At 39.6% G+C, this 18,140-nt stretch overlaps 2 protein-coding genes across 4 annotated transcripts in view; one reads left to right on the top strand and one right to left on the bottom strand.

Annotated features, from left to right (window-relative positions):
* Window positions 1-606, top strand: part of Pde6c (phosphodiesterase 6C) — a 37,548-nt gene extending 36,942 nt beyond the window's left edge. For both annotated transcript variants that reach the window (XM_057778852.1, XM_057778851.1), the window contains one exon: window positions 545-606. In XM_057778852.1, coding sequence (XP_057634835.1) covers window positions 545-606 — 62 coding nt within the window. The remainder of the gene's footprint in view (window positions 1-544) is intronic.
* A 1,616-nt stretch (window positions 607-2,222) lies between these two features.
* Window positions 2,223-18,140, bottom strand: part of LOC130880699 (protein FRA10AC1 homolog) — a 29,016-nt gene continuing 13,098 nt past the window's right edge. For both annotated transcript variants that reach the window (XM_057779867.1, XM_057779868.1), the window contains exons 8-14: window positions 17,119-17,164; window positions 15,613-15,726; window positions 13,240-13,282; window positions 11,583-11,698; window positions 8,731-8,769; window positions 3,514-3,592; window positions 2,223-2,507 (exon numbers count right to left, since the gene is read on the bottom strand). In XM_057779867.1, the coding sequence (XP_057635850.1) occupies window positions 2,465-2,507; window positions 3,514-3,592; window positions 8,731-8,769; window positions 11,583-11,698; window positions 13,240-13,282; window positions 15,613-15,726; window positions 17,119-17,164 (480 nt within the window). In that variant the 3' untranslated portion in view covers window positions 2,223-2,464. The remainder of the gene's footprint in view (window positions 2,508-3,513; window positions 3,593-8,730; window positions 8,770-11,582; window positions 11,699-13,239; window positions 13,283-15,612; window positions 15,727-17,118; window positions 17,165-18,140) is intronic.

Below are 18,140 nucleotides of genomic sequence, written 5' to 3'. Positions count from 1 at the left end.
TACAGGTGTGTACCAATGCACCTGGCACCTGGGTACCTATTTACTTTTTTTTGAGTCACACACTGAGATCCACCTGCCTTTGCCTCCCAAGTGCTGGAATTAAAGGCATGTATCACCACACCCCATTCTTTTTACTTTTCAATTTTCCTCCCAATTTATGTGTATGAGTATTTTGCCTGTGTGTGCATGCATCTGACATACAGAGATCAGGTTTGGATCCCTTGGAATGGGTCCCTACAGATGGTTGTGAGTGAGCCACCATGTGGGTACTGAGAATCAAATCTGAGTCCTCTGCAATAGCAACACGTACTCTAAACTGAACCATCTCTCGAGCTCCTTGAATTTTATTTTTAAGTGAGCCAATTGTGAATAAAAAGTTGGCTGTAAACAGTCAAACCCTTGGAGTTGCTATAAGCTAGTGTTATCTTGAAGTAGTTATAAGCTAGTATTATTAAGTATAAATCTGACACAGATATCATGAGAATGTTGGAATAAAAGTATTTATCACACTGACTGCTGATGATGTTTTCTGGTCTTTCACTAGCTGCCACAGATTTAGGAGGTATTACCGAAGACAAAAAGTCCAAAACGTGTTTAATGTTGTAATATGATCCAGCTGGTCGATATTTCAAGTATCGTCCTAGTTTCCATGAAAAAATATTCAAAGGAACCTCACTGTAGCCCTGCAGTAACAGAACAGCAAATCTCCAGGAACACTGTATCCACAGAATATCTACTGTTGACCTGGAAACCCCATGAGTTAAATAAAGTTCGAAGAACAAAATATGACAAAAACAATGAATTTTATGCCAGTATCTTTTAAATTAAAAAATATGCTTTCTTGAAATGAGTCCAGGAGGTATATTAAGATTTATTTATATGTATGTGTCTGAGTGAGTCTATTTGACATGTGTGTCTCTGCTGGTGAACGCCAGAGGAAGGCTTCAGATCCACACAAACTTTAGTTACAGGCTGCTGTGAGCTCCCTGGCCCAGGTTCTGGGATCCCAGCTGGGGTCCTTGGGGAGAACAGCAAGTGCTAGTAACTATGGCCTGAGCCTCAAGTATTAAAAAATGATAATGTAAGGAACCAGAGCATGAAGCAGCTGGCCAATATTTCACGTATCATCTTAGTTTCCAAGAAAAATATTCAAAAGAACCTCACTGTAGCCCTGTAGAGTCGATCACCTCATCACCTCAGACTTTGCAGACGCCTTCACATGACTCCCATCATCAGCCACTGTGCTAGATCGCTGTAGGGAGAGCTCCAGCAGAGTTGTAGCTGGTTTGCTTTCCGGGTGTTAGCTCCTAGTTTTAAGCTGTCTTTTGTGATTGCTACCTTTTTGTCTCCAGTACTTTCCTTCTGAAATATGTGAATCTTGTCTGGTGGTTTTTTAAAGGTGCAAAGTCTATGCAAAACTTGGCTGGGGGAGAACCTGGCAAACCGAGATAGATGCCCTTAGCTGGGAATCTGCGTTTGGCATTGTCTCTTTGGGGAGCTTAGATAAGAGGTTTTGGGATATGGAAATTAACTTGCTAAAGGTGTAAATTGGATTAATGATTTAAAAAAAAAAAGCCCTTTGCTAAGCTATAGAGAGTCAGTCTGCCAGAGGCTGATCCCCTCCAGCTGGAAAGGCTAGACACCATCCTCAGAGTGCCTGTGTCTCCTTCCCATGAACCCCTGAGAACCACACCCAACATACAACAGAATGCTGTGATTTTTATATAATTATCTGAATTCATACTTGGACTTAATATCATCAATTGTATTTATTCCAAAATATATTGTTCTACTAGAAAACAATGTATAGTCTTCCCAGCATTTCATTTTGCAGAACTCTATCTTCTGATGATCGCAGGATGATTAAGATACCTTCATTGTAAGAATGCTTAGCTATAGGAATTCCAGTGCCAATAACTTTGGTGTTGGACATTTCAGATAATTTCTCTTAGAAATCAGGATTTCTTTTTACTCACCTTAAGTGGTAAGCTGAAGAACACCTTTAAGAAATGAGGAACTTTTACACAATATTTAACATCAGTACACCTGACACTAATTTACTATTTTCTGACAGTTCAGAAAGGATTGCAAAATGACTTCTGAAATAGCTCAGCACAGTGCCTCATGCCTAACAGAAGCTGGGCCAGCAGTTACAGAGCAAATGAACAATTGTCCGATAAAAGGAAAAACTCTTGACACTAACCATTTAAAATTAGACACGAAATAGTTTATTTACAGTTTACTGCCAATCACTCATGTTCAAACGTCACTTAAAACAGTGTATCATATACTGGAGAGCTATGGACAAAACAGATTTGTAGAAAAGCAACTGAGACGCTACACGAGTGAAGGAGGAAGTGTCTGAAACAGTCTGTCCTGGTGGCTGTCCAGACTCAATAGCACGGACAAGTTCACGGAGTTTCACGGTACACTTCCTCACCAAGGAATGATGCTCTCTCCCAGTTCACAGAAACAAGTCCTGAAAATAATCATCAAATTCTTCTTCCCTATTAAAAAAAGTACAAACGTGGATTATACTCAAGAGTACTCAAAATAATAAAAACTAAATAAAAAATCAATAGCGTAAAAAGTTAAGATACATTTATATGAGACTAATAAAAATAAAATACTTTCAGTATAAGAGCTGACCATTCTATATATCAATATGTTTTTATAATTCAAATAATTCTGAGTTTCTAAACAATCATCTATTCTCAAAATTGTTAAAACTGGAATATCTCACATGCTGGTACCTCTCTCAAAAGCCCTCAAGTTTTCTTTGAAATACTTTTGTGAAACAACATTGCTTGTCTTTGCTTTTTTGGTTGACTTTCTATCTTCTCTGTTCAAATTCTAATTTCAAATTCTAATCTGCTTAAGAAATGCATGAAACAGAAACTATGTTTAAAAAAATACAAGTCTTAGTCTCAGGGATGTGAGGACATTTGGGAATAGTAAATATGTATTTGTAGCTCGTAAGGGTTATGTCTAAGAGAAAGAAGAGAACTCTGAGTAGAACCTGTCACTACTGTGAGGAGCATCAAGCGCTAAATAAGGGCAGTGTTTGCAGCCGGCCTCAAGCAGCCAAGCAGCCCAGGCTCTGAAGTCAGCAGCGGCAGAGAGCAAGTGCTCCGAGTTATCTGTTGTTGGGAGGCTGGGATGAGTGCTGGCAAGGATTTCCACAGCTGTGTAAACCTCCATGGAGCTCCTCAGCATGGGCTCTGAGAATGTAACATCATGGGACAGGCTGTCCTAGATGCAAGTGAGCAGCCGCCTCAGAGGGAGTCCAAGCAGGAACAGAGGGCTGTCTGTTCCAGTGAACTGATGCTGGGCCCACTGCCTCTCTACGGCCAAGAACAATGGCTGGTAATAGACTTTCACCTTGCCAGGGAAGGGAGTCTTTGGCACTAAATTTTCATGGCATTAAATTTTTCATTAGCTGATACCAAGAACAGCTGTATCCACAGCCCCTAAGCTGACGGCAGAAGGAGCATCTACGAATCTAGCACTTACTGTGACTTTCCATCTGTCTCTGGCAGGGGACCCTTCCAGAGCTCGGACTCTGAAGCACTGTCTTCCTCATCAGTGTTTCCTGTTCATTTAGAAGAAAATGTTTTGTTTTAACATAACACATTTTGAATAATTTACCCGTGCAATTAAATTAACTATCAATTTAACAGCAATTTCTACAATTCCCTGGAAATTTAAGTTATCCCTCCAGATAAATATTTTAAAAATTAAACAATACAAGAAATACCAGTCTCAGCAAAAAGGGCACATCTTAGAAACACCTTCCCCATGTTACACTGAACAAAACTAGCAGCTGATTTAGTTATTTTCTTGGTCATAGAGCAGAAATGAAATTAAGATTTCCATAGAAACCACATCTGGATCAGGACCAACAGTCAAGAACAGCTCTAGACCAATGGCTGCCACTGAAGAGGAGTCACCAAGTTAATCATGGGTGGTTTGTCTGCACATTATCCAACACTGAGCAAATTTCAGTTGAATATTAGGTGATCCATTTGAGGTCTACTTTTTAGTATTTTTAAAGAGGAATACATTATTTTTACTATTTTAGAGGTAATAAGTGCTCATTGTCTAAAATAAGAGCAATTTGGAAATGTTTAAAGTACAGAGGAAAAGTTATTCCGAGCTTACAGGTAATACGATCATTATTTAAGTCTGGTTGGCCCTTACAAATTTATGACACATAACATACACATTTTTAAATAAATTGGATTGTACTGTGTATGTTTTCTGTAACTATAAAATATTTGCGATAGCACAGCTTTCCTTGACTATATATAAATATGTCAAAGGTTTTTTTATAATTAAAAAATTTTTAAAGAATTTATTTTTATTTTTAACGATGCATATGAGTGCACAGGTTCCTACAGAAGTCTGATGCGTCAGATCTCCCAACAAAGGTCCTGGCAATTGAACTTGGGTCCTTTGTCGACCACTATATGCTTCAAGCACAGAGCCATCTCTCTAGTCCCACGAAAGCTTTAAGCAAACAAACAAACAAAATAAAAACAGCTATATAAATTGTCATTACCCAATCTTCAATTCCTGAATGGTGGAAATTTAGGCTGTTTTCTTTTTTATTTTTATCGAAGGGGTCAGTGATAGTGATTAAACCCAGGGTCTTAAAAAATGCTGACGAGGGCTCCACAGTGGGACCACAGCCCAGCTGAATTGTTTCTCTTGTTGCACGGTGCACATTTCTGTCTGCATTTATCTAGGCGCTTACCTATTCCAAATAAAATATCAAATTCTAAAAGTAGCACCACTGGAAACCAAACATGCGCTCTAAAGCAGCTATAGGGCCGGGTTTTCCTCCAGAAGAAAGGTTCCTCAGTTTCCACTCTTTTGAACAGCTGTCATAATTAAAGTAATAAGCATCATTTTTATAAATGTCTGGCACATTTTTTTTTTTTTTTTGTAAGGTAACTGTTGTTTTACACAGAGGCTGGGTCTCTCATGTGCACACCCTAACATAGCGTGCTCTTTACAGACCTTAACTCCCATGACTTCGATGACGAACAGACACTAAGAACGACATTGCAAGAGATAATCCCCTTGGAGGAGTTAACACTGCAGTTCTGACTTAACCCAGATTTGGCTTGCCAGTACAGAATGTCCCTCGGCTCAGCACAGCACAGCACAGTACAAAAATAAAGCAGCATTGATTTGCCATGGTGGTGCTAGCCTTTTACCCGCTGGACTCTGATCCTTGAATCAATGTGTATGCCTGAACTTTGATCCTAACTGAGCCTGTTGTGGCACCGATTTTAACAAATAGCAGGGGGAGGGTGCAGTCTAATGAGCTAGGTACACACGGTGATGGAACTCAAAAGTCTTGGAGGAAGATGTCTGTTCAGTGACAGCCATCACTACAATTCCAGTGTCCTGAACAGATCACACAAGAAGAAAGAATAAAATCTTCCACTCACTGAGATTAGAAATAATAGAAAATATTATGCCTAATAAAGTCATCTCTCTGGCATTACTGTTAAGATGTCAGAGAACAGAATCTACAGGGCCTTCCAAACCTAGCAGCTGATTTTAAAAAAGTGTTACACTACAAACTGCTGTTGCTTACTCTTGTCCCCTTCCAAGAATATTTTCCACAAGTCAGCTTCCTCTCACAATTTCCTTTGTGTATTTGTCTATGTGTGTGGTGAGTATAGCTCTATGTGTGTGTGCATGCATGGAAAAGCATGGAGGCCAGAGGTCAGTGCTGTTCCTTGGGTGTTGTCCACCTTGTTTTTGGGTAAGGGTCTTTCTTTGGCCTTCAACTCACTAAGCAGGTAAGGCTGGCTACAAGGACCCAGAGATCTGCCTGTCCCCACTCCCCAGCAGGAAGACTCAAAGTGTGTGGTAGCACACCTGAGCATTTCTCTTTACACTTATTTGTGCACATGCACATGCAGGCGTGTACATGCAAGACACAGTATGGAGAGCAGACAACAAGCAGTGAACGTCAGTTCTCTCCCACTGTCATGCGGGTTCCAGGGATCAAAACTGTCAGGTTGGTGGCAAGCAGATTTACCTACTGAGCTGACCTTAGCCCAGTTTTTAAAGTGGGCTCTGAGGACTGAGTTTAGTTTCTCTTGTTTCATGGAAGCACTGTACCAACTGGACTACTGATCCAGCCCTGTACATCAATTTCCTGAGACCAGATAACGCAATTTTACTTTAAAAAAGTTAACTCACCTTAAAATGCCTCAGGAAACAAATGTATAGACTAGACTAAATGATTTGTAAAGTCCCTTCTACCCTATGAATCTAAAACTTCCTGGTTCCCTGAGGTGACAGTCACTACAAACACCAACCAGCAGGGGTGACAAAGAGTACTGCTCAGGACTGACAAGGAGAAGGGCTGATACACAATGACACCCTTACAGCATCACTGCTGAGTCTCTGCAGTAATCAGGTCAGAGGACATGTGAGTCTGAGGATGGAACCCAGGTCATCAGGCTTGGCAGCAAGAGCCTTTATTGGTTTCTGTGAGTATTTTCATTCAACTCTACCTCCAAAATGAACCCATCCATTGTAACACTTCTGATAACATACAGCGTGCGGTCTGTCTCCTGAGATAGCTCACTTCCTCTATTCCTTTTGTCAGACAATTCCAAATGGTAGTTTTTCTTAAACTGAGGCAAAAATATGTCTTTAGGCCATTTTTAGCTATAGACTCTAGTTCTGTGACCAATCACCAAAAACAAATCTCCCATATAGTAACAGCCTCCAAACGCCTCCAATTTCTACGACCTCATCCTCCCCCTTCCCTCCTCTCACTCCTTCACCTTCCTCCAAACTAAACATCTGTAGTTGCGCCAGCATTCTTCCCCGAGCACAATTTCAGTTCTCCTAACACACTGGCTGCTCTGTGTTTGATCTACTCAAGCCTCTGATGTTCTCCTTAGCGTGGGTGCTTAAATACTTTGGGTTTTCCTGAATGGATATATATGGTAACTAAAACTCACTCCACTGATGGAATGGTGAATGTCTGCAGTAACTATAATAAACAACAGGCATTAACTTTTGATCTGATCAATTCTAGAGAGCAAATACAGACTCTGTTTAATGTCTGGCATTTTTCTTTCTGCTGGCATTGCAACAGAACTACAGGGTATCAAGGACTTCCTTTGTGTACGGCACAGGCCTTGTGCATGGGTGTCTTCTCTTTTCACAATAATTCAATGAAGCTGGCCTGTTTACACACCCATTCTACAAAAGAAGCAAGACATGGACAGATCAATCATTTAAGATGGATCTGTCTGTCTATCTACCTCCCTATCTATTCATTCTGTCAAAATTACAATGTAAATAATAGGGCTACACCTTATTAATTCATCACAAAGAGCAAAACGACTGTGTTAGAGACTACAGACTTGAATCTAACCCTATCTTTGACAGTAACTACTTAGCCTTGAATAATTTCCTTGAGTTCTCTGGTTCCCTGGGGACCTAGTGAATAGCCTAGAGCTTAACTCACCACAAATGGATGTCCTCTAACTGGACACAGTGGCATATGCCTATAATTCTAGAAATCTGGAAGACTGAGACAGAAGGATCATGAATTCAAGAATAGTTTGACCTTGTCTCAAAATACTCACTTAAAAATTTTAAGCAATAAAAAGAAATATTTTAAAAATGCAGGGAAAGGGGCAGCACTGGAGAGGCGGCTAGTGGTAAAGAGCGCTGCTCTTTCAGAGGTCCTGGGTTTGGTTCCCAGTACCCACATTCAGCAGCTCACAACCATCTAGAAATCCAGCTCTAAGGGGGCCGGTGCCCTCTTCTGCACTTCAATGGCACCTGCACTTAAGTGGATATACTCACATATATAACTTAAATAATAATAAAAATAAACTTTACAATTTAAAAAATAAAACTAATTTTCTCTATCACAGACAGAGGATTAAAAAAAAAACAAAAACCTATAAATGTATGTTCCCTTTTATAATCCTACAGGAGATTCTTCCCTCAAAGCTTCCAGGAAAAAGCTAAATATGCACTGAGGTCTCTTTATCATTTGACAATGGCATTGTTATTCTGCTGGCGATTTCATTACTTGCTTTAGTTATGGGGAACAGTGACAGAGCCGAGGTCTGTTTTTGCAGTCATGTGACGTGCTTTGGTAAAGCGTACACTTTTGCCTCTGTCTTTATTCTGCTATTCCACCTTGTTTCCCATTACTCCTACATCATGAATTTTAAAACAGTCTTATACACTTTTTGTAAGTCATTGTGCACACCTGGGGCGTATTTCACGGGGAATAAAGGATCTGTAGCAGTCATCCGGTAAAATCACTGCTTCACTCTAAGTGGTAAAACTGAAGCACCATCCACAGCAGCAGCTCCTCCAGTCCAGAGCCACAGGGCCGCTCAGACTCAGGTACAGTGAGAAATCTCTAAGTCTCAACTGCCTTTCCTTCCCCACTCCAACTGTACCTGTGTCTCTTCCTGCACACTCCGCAGTGTGAAACAGAAATGTTTATGAATGATATTTATTGAAAAGCCTCTGGTGCTTTCTATAATTAAAATAAGAAACTTCCAATTGTTTTTACTGAAGAATTAATGTTCACTTTTTGTCCTTTGTGACTCTTCTCAGGTTGTACAAATATGATTCCCATCAGAGTAGGAAACAAACAAAAAACACAGATCACAAATGCTTAGAGTCCACATACTGCTATTTGAGAAAGAAAAGCTTGATACTTACTGTTTGTAGAATCTTCTGGCTTTTTTGAGGATGAATGTCCTGAAAGGAAAACAGCATCATTTTACCAAGAATCATCTTTGGGTGGTGTTGACAGTTGTAGATAAAACCATAAATTCTTCACAAATTTGGTTTTCTTATGCTCAAAAACAAACAAACAAACAAACAAACCCTTACTACTTTCTAATCTTTCAGGTCCCTTAGTCTTATCTCTTCAATTAAAATGTTAGGTCCTTTTAGATGGATCACCTTATGTGCTCATAAAGCCTGGGATAGCTAACATAAAACTTAAAATCCGAGAGCCTAGCAAAAGTCTCACATGACTTAAAAACACTTCAAAGGTTGCAAATTGATAATAATAATATTGCTTTTTTCTTGTGAAGATGGTCAGCCCTTCCACTGAACAGTGTACAAATATACATTTCCACAGCATCTTTTCCAAGGTCAGAGACGGAAGGGGAGGTGAAGTGTTGCAGCTGTAGAGCAAGTGCTCCACCACTGAGCCACACCGCAGCCAACCCTGTCCAGCCATGGGGGCTGTTAAAGCACAGTTTTTCAGCAGTAACTACTGAGGGAGACAAGAAGCAAAAAATACACATCATGTGTGTCTGTGTGTGTATTTTTGTTTTTGAAGACAGGGTTTTTTTGTGTAGCCATGGCCGTTCCAGAACTACCTCTGTAGACCAGGCTGCCCTCGAACTCACAGAGATCCGTTTGCCTCTGCCTCCCGAGTGCTGGGACTAAAGGTGTGTGCCACCACCACCATCTATCTTTATCTTAAATGACCACTCTACAGAATCCTCTGGGAGACATTTCTGGAGGGTGACGAAATAAAAAGTAGAGGTGACAGAATGACACCCTAACAAAACTGCAGAGTGCTAAGAAGCCTAAGTGTTTGTCTTTCAGAGGCAAAAGGGGTCCAAGAGTGTAGAGTAAAGGCATGGAAATGTGCCCAATGTAGCCACAGAGAGGCTAACTCTGTGGGCCTCCTGACATCAGCAGAACCAAACTGGGAAGTGTAGGCTGGGGCCACACGTCAGGGGGAAGCTCTAGCAAACATGACCATCTGAAATGTGAAGGGCTGTTGTAGGTGGGCTGGGTTCCTCTTCCCTGAGACACTGAAGCAAAGCCAGAACCAACACAGGTCACAGGGCGAGCTCTCAGACAGTGACTTCAGACCAACATACAACTGATCAACACCGCTGGTCAGACACTGTAGATCGAAAAGCAAGAACTCCAGAACATCATTTTGATTATGAATCTGGGACTGATTTCTGGAGTTTCTCCAACTATGAATTCACCAAAGGACTCCCTCACCTAACATCCACTAAATGCCTACAGTGTTAGAAATGGGGGTGAGTTAAACAGAAATGAATTATTTCAAGGGTTCTGTGCATTCCTAGTCTGGGGAAGTGAGACAGACGGTCTTAAGAAGGGCCTTTCCAACTGAGCTGAACTGAAACTGAAGGGTGAGGTAGCTGAGAGAAAGGGAAACGGGGAGAGACGGTCTTGAATCTTTGGCCAAGAGAGTGAATCTATATCTAAGGATTTTGTTCTTCCTTATTTGCAAAAGCAACCACTCTTCACACACAAGCTATTGTCTTACTTCCCTCTCTACACATTCATTATTCTACACATCCATCCATGTAGGCTTCAGTTGTCCGCCCAGCCACTCAATTAACACTCTCTACGATGCTAACATGAAGCTATAAAGGATACAGCCTCATACAACAGGAAAGGATGTCTAGGTTTGGATAAATAAGTAGTGTCAATGTCATATGCAACTGTGATGTTTAAATATTATTAAAGCTTATGCCAAATTAAGAAGGTCTAGGTAGAGATGAGCTCTTCCTTAATTGAATGATTACATGATATGATTATAGCAAAAGGTAACAACATTATTAATGCAATAATGAATATAACCAAATTTTCAAATGATATATTACTATATTAGCATATTACAATAAATAAAAAATTTTAAACTCAAATGAGATTTTCACATTTATTAATTAAGATTTACTTTGGAGTTAGGAAATAATTAAGAAAGACATGAAAAGACTTTCAGGTTCAAATGTCAATTCTCAATAAACGACAGGATAATAGTTCTTCTACTAACCATCCACTGCAACTCAGCAATACTATGTACTATGTACGCAAGAAGGAAAAATCATTCAAGAATGCACCTCAGCCAACTATCTTCCTATCTAGAGCAAGGGAGCCCTCTCCTGTTCAAATCTTATATTAACATTAGTTTAAATTTGTTGAATCTTGCATTGCCACCTAGTTGTAAGTTTGATGCAGTAGAAGTTATAGGCAATTAACTAGTGATGCTGAAATAGCAATTAGAAGTAACCTTTACAATAGCTAATTACATGGCAGGCATTAGTCAAATTCTTTAACAAATTATCTCGGTTTTCTCATAATCCCATATGCTAGGTGTACAATCATGACTTTAGATTGAGTGACAGACTGTAAAGCTGCTTTACACTTCTGGGCGCCTTCACATTCTCATTTTGACTCTGCTTGAGCTTGACAAATACGGAGGTGGGTGTTCACATCACCCAACATACACGGAGAAAGTAAGCTCAAAGAGTCGGTGTTTCCTCCAGGTAACACAGCTTGCAAACATCAGGAACTGACACTGCTTGCAGTATCATGTGATATGTTGTACCTACCCAAAAGGAATCAAAGCCAACTCTGCTCTGTAAGTGACAATAAATCTACATCTGCTTTCTCAACCACTTTCCTTTACTTGATACAAAACACAGTTCTACTGCACCACCAGCGAGACTCTGATCAGCACCGCACAGACTGCATTTCACACTCGGAATGAGGAGCTCTTAAACCTCCTTTACCTTCATCCGTCCCCTTGGAGGCCTCTGAAGAAGATGATCTGGATTTCTTACGTGGTGAATCGTCACACTCAATCTTGGTTTTAGCCTTCCTTTTTTTTGACTTGATTTCTTTTCTCCTTTATATTAAACAACACAATATTGAAGTTAATTTTTCCAACTTATTTTATAAAAAAATTCAGCAAATTAAAAAAGTTAAAGTACATATAACTTATATATTAAAGAACCTTGAATGAGTATGTAAATATTTCAGGTCAATATACAAGTTAAGATAATTCTGTAAGATAATAAAGCCTAAACAGTGATAGGGAACCATTTTGTGAGTCTCCACACAACTAATAAGACAGCTTTACTCAGCCCTCCGCCAGCATGTGACCCACACCCACAGAGCAGAGAAAACACGAGGAGAAGCAAGTGCTGTGACGGTTCTGACACGATGAGAGTACACTCTCCTCTCAGAATACAGACTAGAGGAAAGAGATCTTGGAATGGAGAAAGTGCTTATTTTTAACTCACCTCTCAGCATTAGACAATTTATAATTTGCCTTTTTATTGTTCTGGCTTTACATCTTCTTACAATTTAGTCAGTACAATAGGTGAAAAGCAATTAATTTTAATTGTTTAAGAAGGAAACACAAGAAAAAAAGCTCTTAAATATTTCTCAGCAGACTCCTGATTAAGACATCCATGCTGTTTTAAGCCAGGTGTGGGGGTGTATACCTGTAGCCCCAGCATACAAGAGTCTGAGACAGGAGAATCACAAACTTGAAGCTAGCCTCAGATACATTATTATTGAAGGCTAGCCTGCCTCAAAAACAAAACAAACAAAACAACAACAATAAAGAAATTAACAACAATATAAAACCAATAAAACTGAAGTCAATGATCTCCTATGTATGCATGGTTAGGCCAATGGTGCTATCTAACTCAATACAGCAGACACAGTCCAGATGACTTAACAGGAGCCTGACTTTACCAATGACGCTTGTATCACTGAGAAACTCTATTTAAAAGACTGTTTAAAAGTAACAAGGGGGATTGGAGAGATGGCTCAGAGCGTAAAAGAGTCTTCAGTATAAACTTGAGGATCTGAATTTGAATCCCAAGAATCCACGTAAATGTCAGTGTGACCATGTCCACTAATAATATTGGGGTTAAGAGGCAGAAAGGTTGAGACCAGAGACTGGAGAATCACCATGGCCTGCTAGTCAAACTAGTTAAACATGGCAATCTCCAGGTTCAGTGAGAGGCCTTGTCTTCAGTGAGCAATGCTGAGAAAGTCGGACAGCACAACAATCAATGTCTGCCTCTGGCTTCAGAACACACATGCGTCACACGCTTACTTTTGAACTTTAAAAATTCTAAGAACCATTTTATATAGTCTGCTTTTTAATATCATTTCGAAGAATATTACAGTGTCTGGCCACTGGCTACAAACTAACAACTCTCCTAAAGGGCATCTTTGCCCCCACAGATGTTCACATACAAAACTGCTTCTGGATCAAGGTAGAGTGGATCTCCGGTTCCATGAATGACACAATAATGTTCTATTTTCTAAACAATAAACTAAATCCACTTTCCAGATTGAGATTTAGACAAAACAATGAGTACGGTCTAAATTACTAAATATTAAAAATAGTATTTTAAAAGAAAAAATTACCTGTGATGAAAATTTAATTTAAAGGAACATTCTTGGCATAATCCTAAAAGAGAAAAACATATATCACTGAGTTTCTGAATCTGTGTGACTATATTGTTACTCTATTTTAATTATGATTTCTCATGTTCTGTATACCCCTTGCTATATATAGGAAATAATACGAAGAAAATAATCTAACATTATACCTCAAACTATATTAAAATGTTTGAGAGTTGAAAATATTTTTAACAATGCTTTGTTTTTAAAAATTTTCATACAATGTATTTTGGTTATATTATTCCTCCAAGAGACCCCCCTCCACCCACCCCACTTCATATTCTTCCTCTCTTAGAGAAAAGGTATGACTCACTGAAGACAATGGATTGTCCCTGTCACAACAGCTATCAATTACATACACCGCCCACCTCACCTTCTGCCCCACTGCTGGGCCCTGTCCCCAACTCTGGCGGACTTCCACTGCTCAGGGCAGGCCACACCAGCCAGACGAGCAGGTGAGGGACCCTGTGCCAGATGAACTGCCCCACTCTCTGTACTAGGTTCTCAATTACAAATAGCTTTTTGCTTAGGATCAGGACTTTGTACCTATTCCCCTGTCTAGTTTGAACCTGTGCTGGTCTTACGTATGCTGTCATAATCTCTGTAAGTTCATGGTGTATCAGCCTTGCTGTGTCTGGAAAAACTGTTTTAAAAGGACTTTAGAAAAAGTGTCATCCATTGTGTCTCATAGGCAGAATTAGTATCCAGCATCAAAGATATCTCCTAACATAATAACATGATGTCATAATATGCATATAATAACACTAATAGAATGGTGTTGTGGTCAACTTTTTTACAGTGAGAGATAATTACTGCAGAGACTTAAACAGGTCAAAGTGCTGAGAATAACCAGCTGTGAGTGCTCAGCTCTGCACAGGGCACCTGTCTTACCCCTCCAAGGCCCAGGGAACATCAACAAGAAAGCGGGGAAAAGATTAAGATCCAGAGGTTGCATGGTATGTTGTGTAACGCCGTCCTCTGAGCATGACACGGCTACTAGACTCATGAATGCTCAGCAGTCGTGAGTACTTGAAAACCTGCACTAGATAAGTGAGCGTGGGGGAGACACATGAGGCCCTGTACCTTCCTGAAGATTTCTAAGTGTTGCCCATGTACCTATAAATAATTCCTCACCGTGCTCTGTAAGTAACCCCAATTATACTCATTGGACCACCAACAAAAACAAAAATCAAGACACGAAGGAGGACTAATGAAAAACAGACAGCCAGGAGGTGAGGGGTAAAAGAGAGCAACATATATTATTATATACAGGCATGAAAATGTCATTGTGAGACCTATTATTAATTAAAATTACTGTATGCGAGGTGAAAACGTCTTTGAAAGGGTTCTTTCCTAAATTCTCGACTCACTGTCAAAGCGAGCTTATTTCCCGTCCGTGCCACAGGACAGCTACACATTCAGCCACAGGGTCCACAGGACAGCTACACATTCAGCCACAGGGTCCACAGAACAGCTACACATTCAGCCACAGGGTCCACATGACAGCTACACATTCAGCCACAGGGTCCACAGGACAGCTACACATTCAGCCACAGGGTCCACATGACAGCTACACATTCAGCCACAGGGTCCACAGGACAGCTACACATTCAGCCACAGGGTCCACAGGACAGCTACACATTCAGCCACAGGGTCCACAGGACAGCTACACATTCAGCCACAGGGTCCACAGGACAGCTACACATTCAGCCACAGGGTCCACAGGACAGCTACACATTCAGCCACAGGGTCCACAGGACAGCTACACATTCAGCCACAGGGTCCACAGGACAGCTACACATTCAGCCACAGGGTCCACATGACAGCTACACATTCAGCCACAGGGTCCACAGGACAGCTACACATTCAGCCACAGGGTCCACAGGACAGCTACACATTCAGCCACAGGGTCCACAGGACAGCTACACATTCAGCCACAGGGTCCACAGGACAGCTACACATTCAGCCACAGGGTCCACAGGACAGCTACACATTCAGCCACAGGGTCCACAGGACAGCTACACATTCAGCCACAGGGTCCACACCACCTTTTCTGACACTGTCACCTAGACACACAATCTAGTGACATTCTCAACTTCGTGAGATCTTCTTCACTCTACAAGTTACCAGCTAGAAATCTGACATTAGAATTGTTTTTATCAAAGTGCTACCAAAATGCTAAAAATTTTACACTCAAAGTTTCTTTGAGGTTTGGGGAAACTACAGGGGAGAAGAATCTTTTAAAATTGAACTGTAAATAATCTAGACCTTTTCCAATTCTAAATTAAAGATTATCTTGAGAGAAATCCACTACATCTCCACTAAAACTCAACTTACTTAATTTAACAAGTGCGTTTCTCTTCTCACCGTGCTCAATATACCCAAAGTTCACTTCCCAGCTCCTCAAGCCTTCTTTCTCATCACAACGTTTATTTCCACAAAAAAACTGACCTGCAAAAAGGAAAGGACTATCAGCCAGGACATATGACTTATTGGCATACAAACCTATGACCTCTGAACTTTAATCCTACAAACCTATTACCTCTAAAACCTTCTTTTAAAAATTGCAAAATAAATAATAAATATAATAGGATGCAAAATAAATATTCAAAAATATAATTAATTGTAACAAAGATTATTATTAAAAATAATTGACCATAATAATTATAGCATCATCTATCTATCTATCTATCTATCTATCTATCTATCTATCTATCTATCTATCTATCGTGTATGTGTGTGTATACATGTTATGCCATGACATATATAAGGGAGTCACAGGATGACTTTATAATTCATTCCAAATTAAACATGCATGTGTTTATTTAGCATGTTTAGTAATGGCTGTCAAGCAACAACCCAACATTCTATCTTAACAGAGCAACAGTTTGCCCTCCACCCCAACTAGTCCTACACTCACGACCTTAGAGAAAAACGCCCACCAACTTTTTTAAAGGCAGTTTTATATACTATCCTAAAAATTATACTTGACAAAATTAACACAGACATTTTTATTAGTGAAAGACATTTCAGGATCTCTCATTACATTAGATAAAACTATAAAAGAAAATGTAATCTTAAGAAAATGTCTACACTGCCTTATTTTTAAATGCTTATTAGTATTGTGCATGTGTGCAAGTGTGGTGCCTCTGTGTGTGTGTGGTGTGTGATACATGTGGAGGTCAGAGGACAACTCGGTTGCGTCTGTTCTCTCCTTCCACTCTAGGTTCCAGGAACTGAACTGAAATTACTAGTCTGGTGTGACAAGTGTCTTTACCCACCGACCACTCACTAAGCTGTTGAACTGTTTTTCCTTCTCTTCTACAGAAAACATCCCTGCCATTTGTATGTGTGCACCCCACGCATGCCTACTGCTGGGAGAGGCTAGAGAAGGGTTGGATCCCCTGGAACTACACTGCTCTTGAAGAGCTCTCAATGTTTGATCTTTTGATACTAGACTAAATATTAGGGCTCAATCTAGAACTAGTCTGTACAAAACTTCTATTGGATTCACATCTGATGCTTAATTTCTACTTTCAGAATGTTGATTTCTGTTGGAATAGAGTACTGCCAATATTTTATTATAATTGGTAATCAAACACTCACTTGTTCCCTGTTATTAAGTCTTTAATTTTCATAACATTTTCTACATATTCTCAAATATTCTAAAGGCCAAATTCTAAAGGAAAAGTCATGAAAGTGTTTATCCAAAATACATATTCCATAATTTTATTTTATAGATAATAGTTTATTGTCTATAACAGGAAAATCTGACCCAATGGTTTCAAGTCTATATAACAAAATAAGCTGTGTTCTATTAAAACGTAATTTAAAAAAAGTTACCTTTTCCTGAAATGACTTCTTTCTCTATTCTCCACCTGAATCCAAACTGGCATGAAAATAAATGCAAGCATAAAATTTAAATTACATATATATTCACATCTAAACATAAAGCCATAGATGACATTTTCAACCTGAAAAATAAACCCAATTCTCGAGATGATGGCTTTTTCTCTTTTTACAGGAATTTGAAATACCTCTGAACAATCACCAACCTCTGTTAAAAACGACTTTTAAAATCTACTACAAGTTACAGGTGTCAAGGCAGGAAAACATGTGCATTTATATTAGGAGTTGTGGTTATGGCAAAGGACAGTATTTCAACATGTTAACCCTGTAGGATCATGGTACTGAGAAAGAATTCAGGGGCTCAAGAGATGGCTCAGTGCTTAAGAGCACTGGCTGCGATTATAGAGAACCAAGTTCCACTCCCAGCACCCATGCGGTAGCTCATAACGGCTTGCAACTGCAGCTCAGGGGATCTGACATCTTCTGCCCTCCACGAGTACAGAACACATATGCTGCATAGATATACACGCAGGCAAAACAGTAATTCACATTTTTTTAAAAAAGAAGTAAAAAGGAACAATTAAGATTTAATCGTTTTGTCAAATTTATATCTTAAATGCAAATAAAGACTCAAAAGAATGTCAAAACATTCTAGTTAAACCCCAAATAAAAATAAAATCCTCCAAGTCTGCAGAGAAAAACAAAGTAAAAATTTTAGGATAGCCCCCTTTCATTTTGTGCTTAAATTTATATATGAGTGCAGAGATTGTGTACCATTCAACACTCCTGGACTGTCTGCTGAAGCACCAAATCAAGTGCATTACTAGCAAGGGTTTCCCAAACTTTTCCTTAAGTTAATTTATTTAACAAATATACTTATTAAGCACCCATTTATTGGACGTGGTATTCAAATGAGGATAACAGGTAATTCTAAAAATAATGTCTGATAAATCTTATTTTTTAAAAAATGGGGGAGGGTGACTGAAGAAATGGCTCAGCTGTTTAGAGTGCTTAGT

Source organism: Chionomys nivalis, chromosome 8 (genome assembly GCF_950005125.1).
Source record: "Chionomys nivalis chromosome 8, mChiNiv1.1, whole genome shotgun sequence".
Lineage (NCBI taxonomy): Eukaryota > Metazoa > Chordata > Mammalia > Rodentia > Cricetidae > Chionomys > Chionomys nivalis.
The sequence above is the reverse complement of the archived record's forward strand: the minus strand, read 5'-3'. Positions and strand labels throughout refer to the sequence as shown.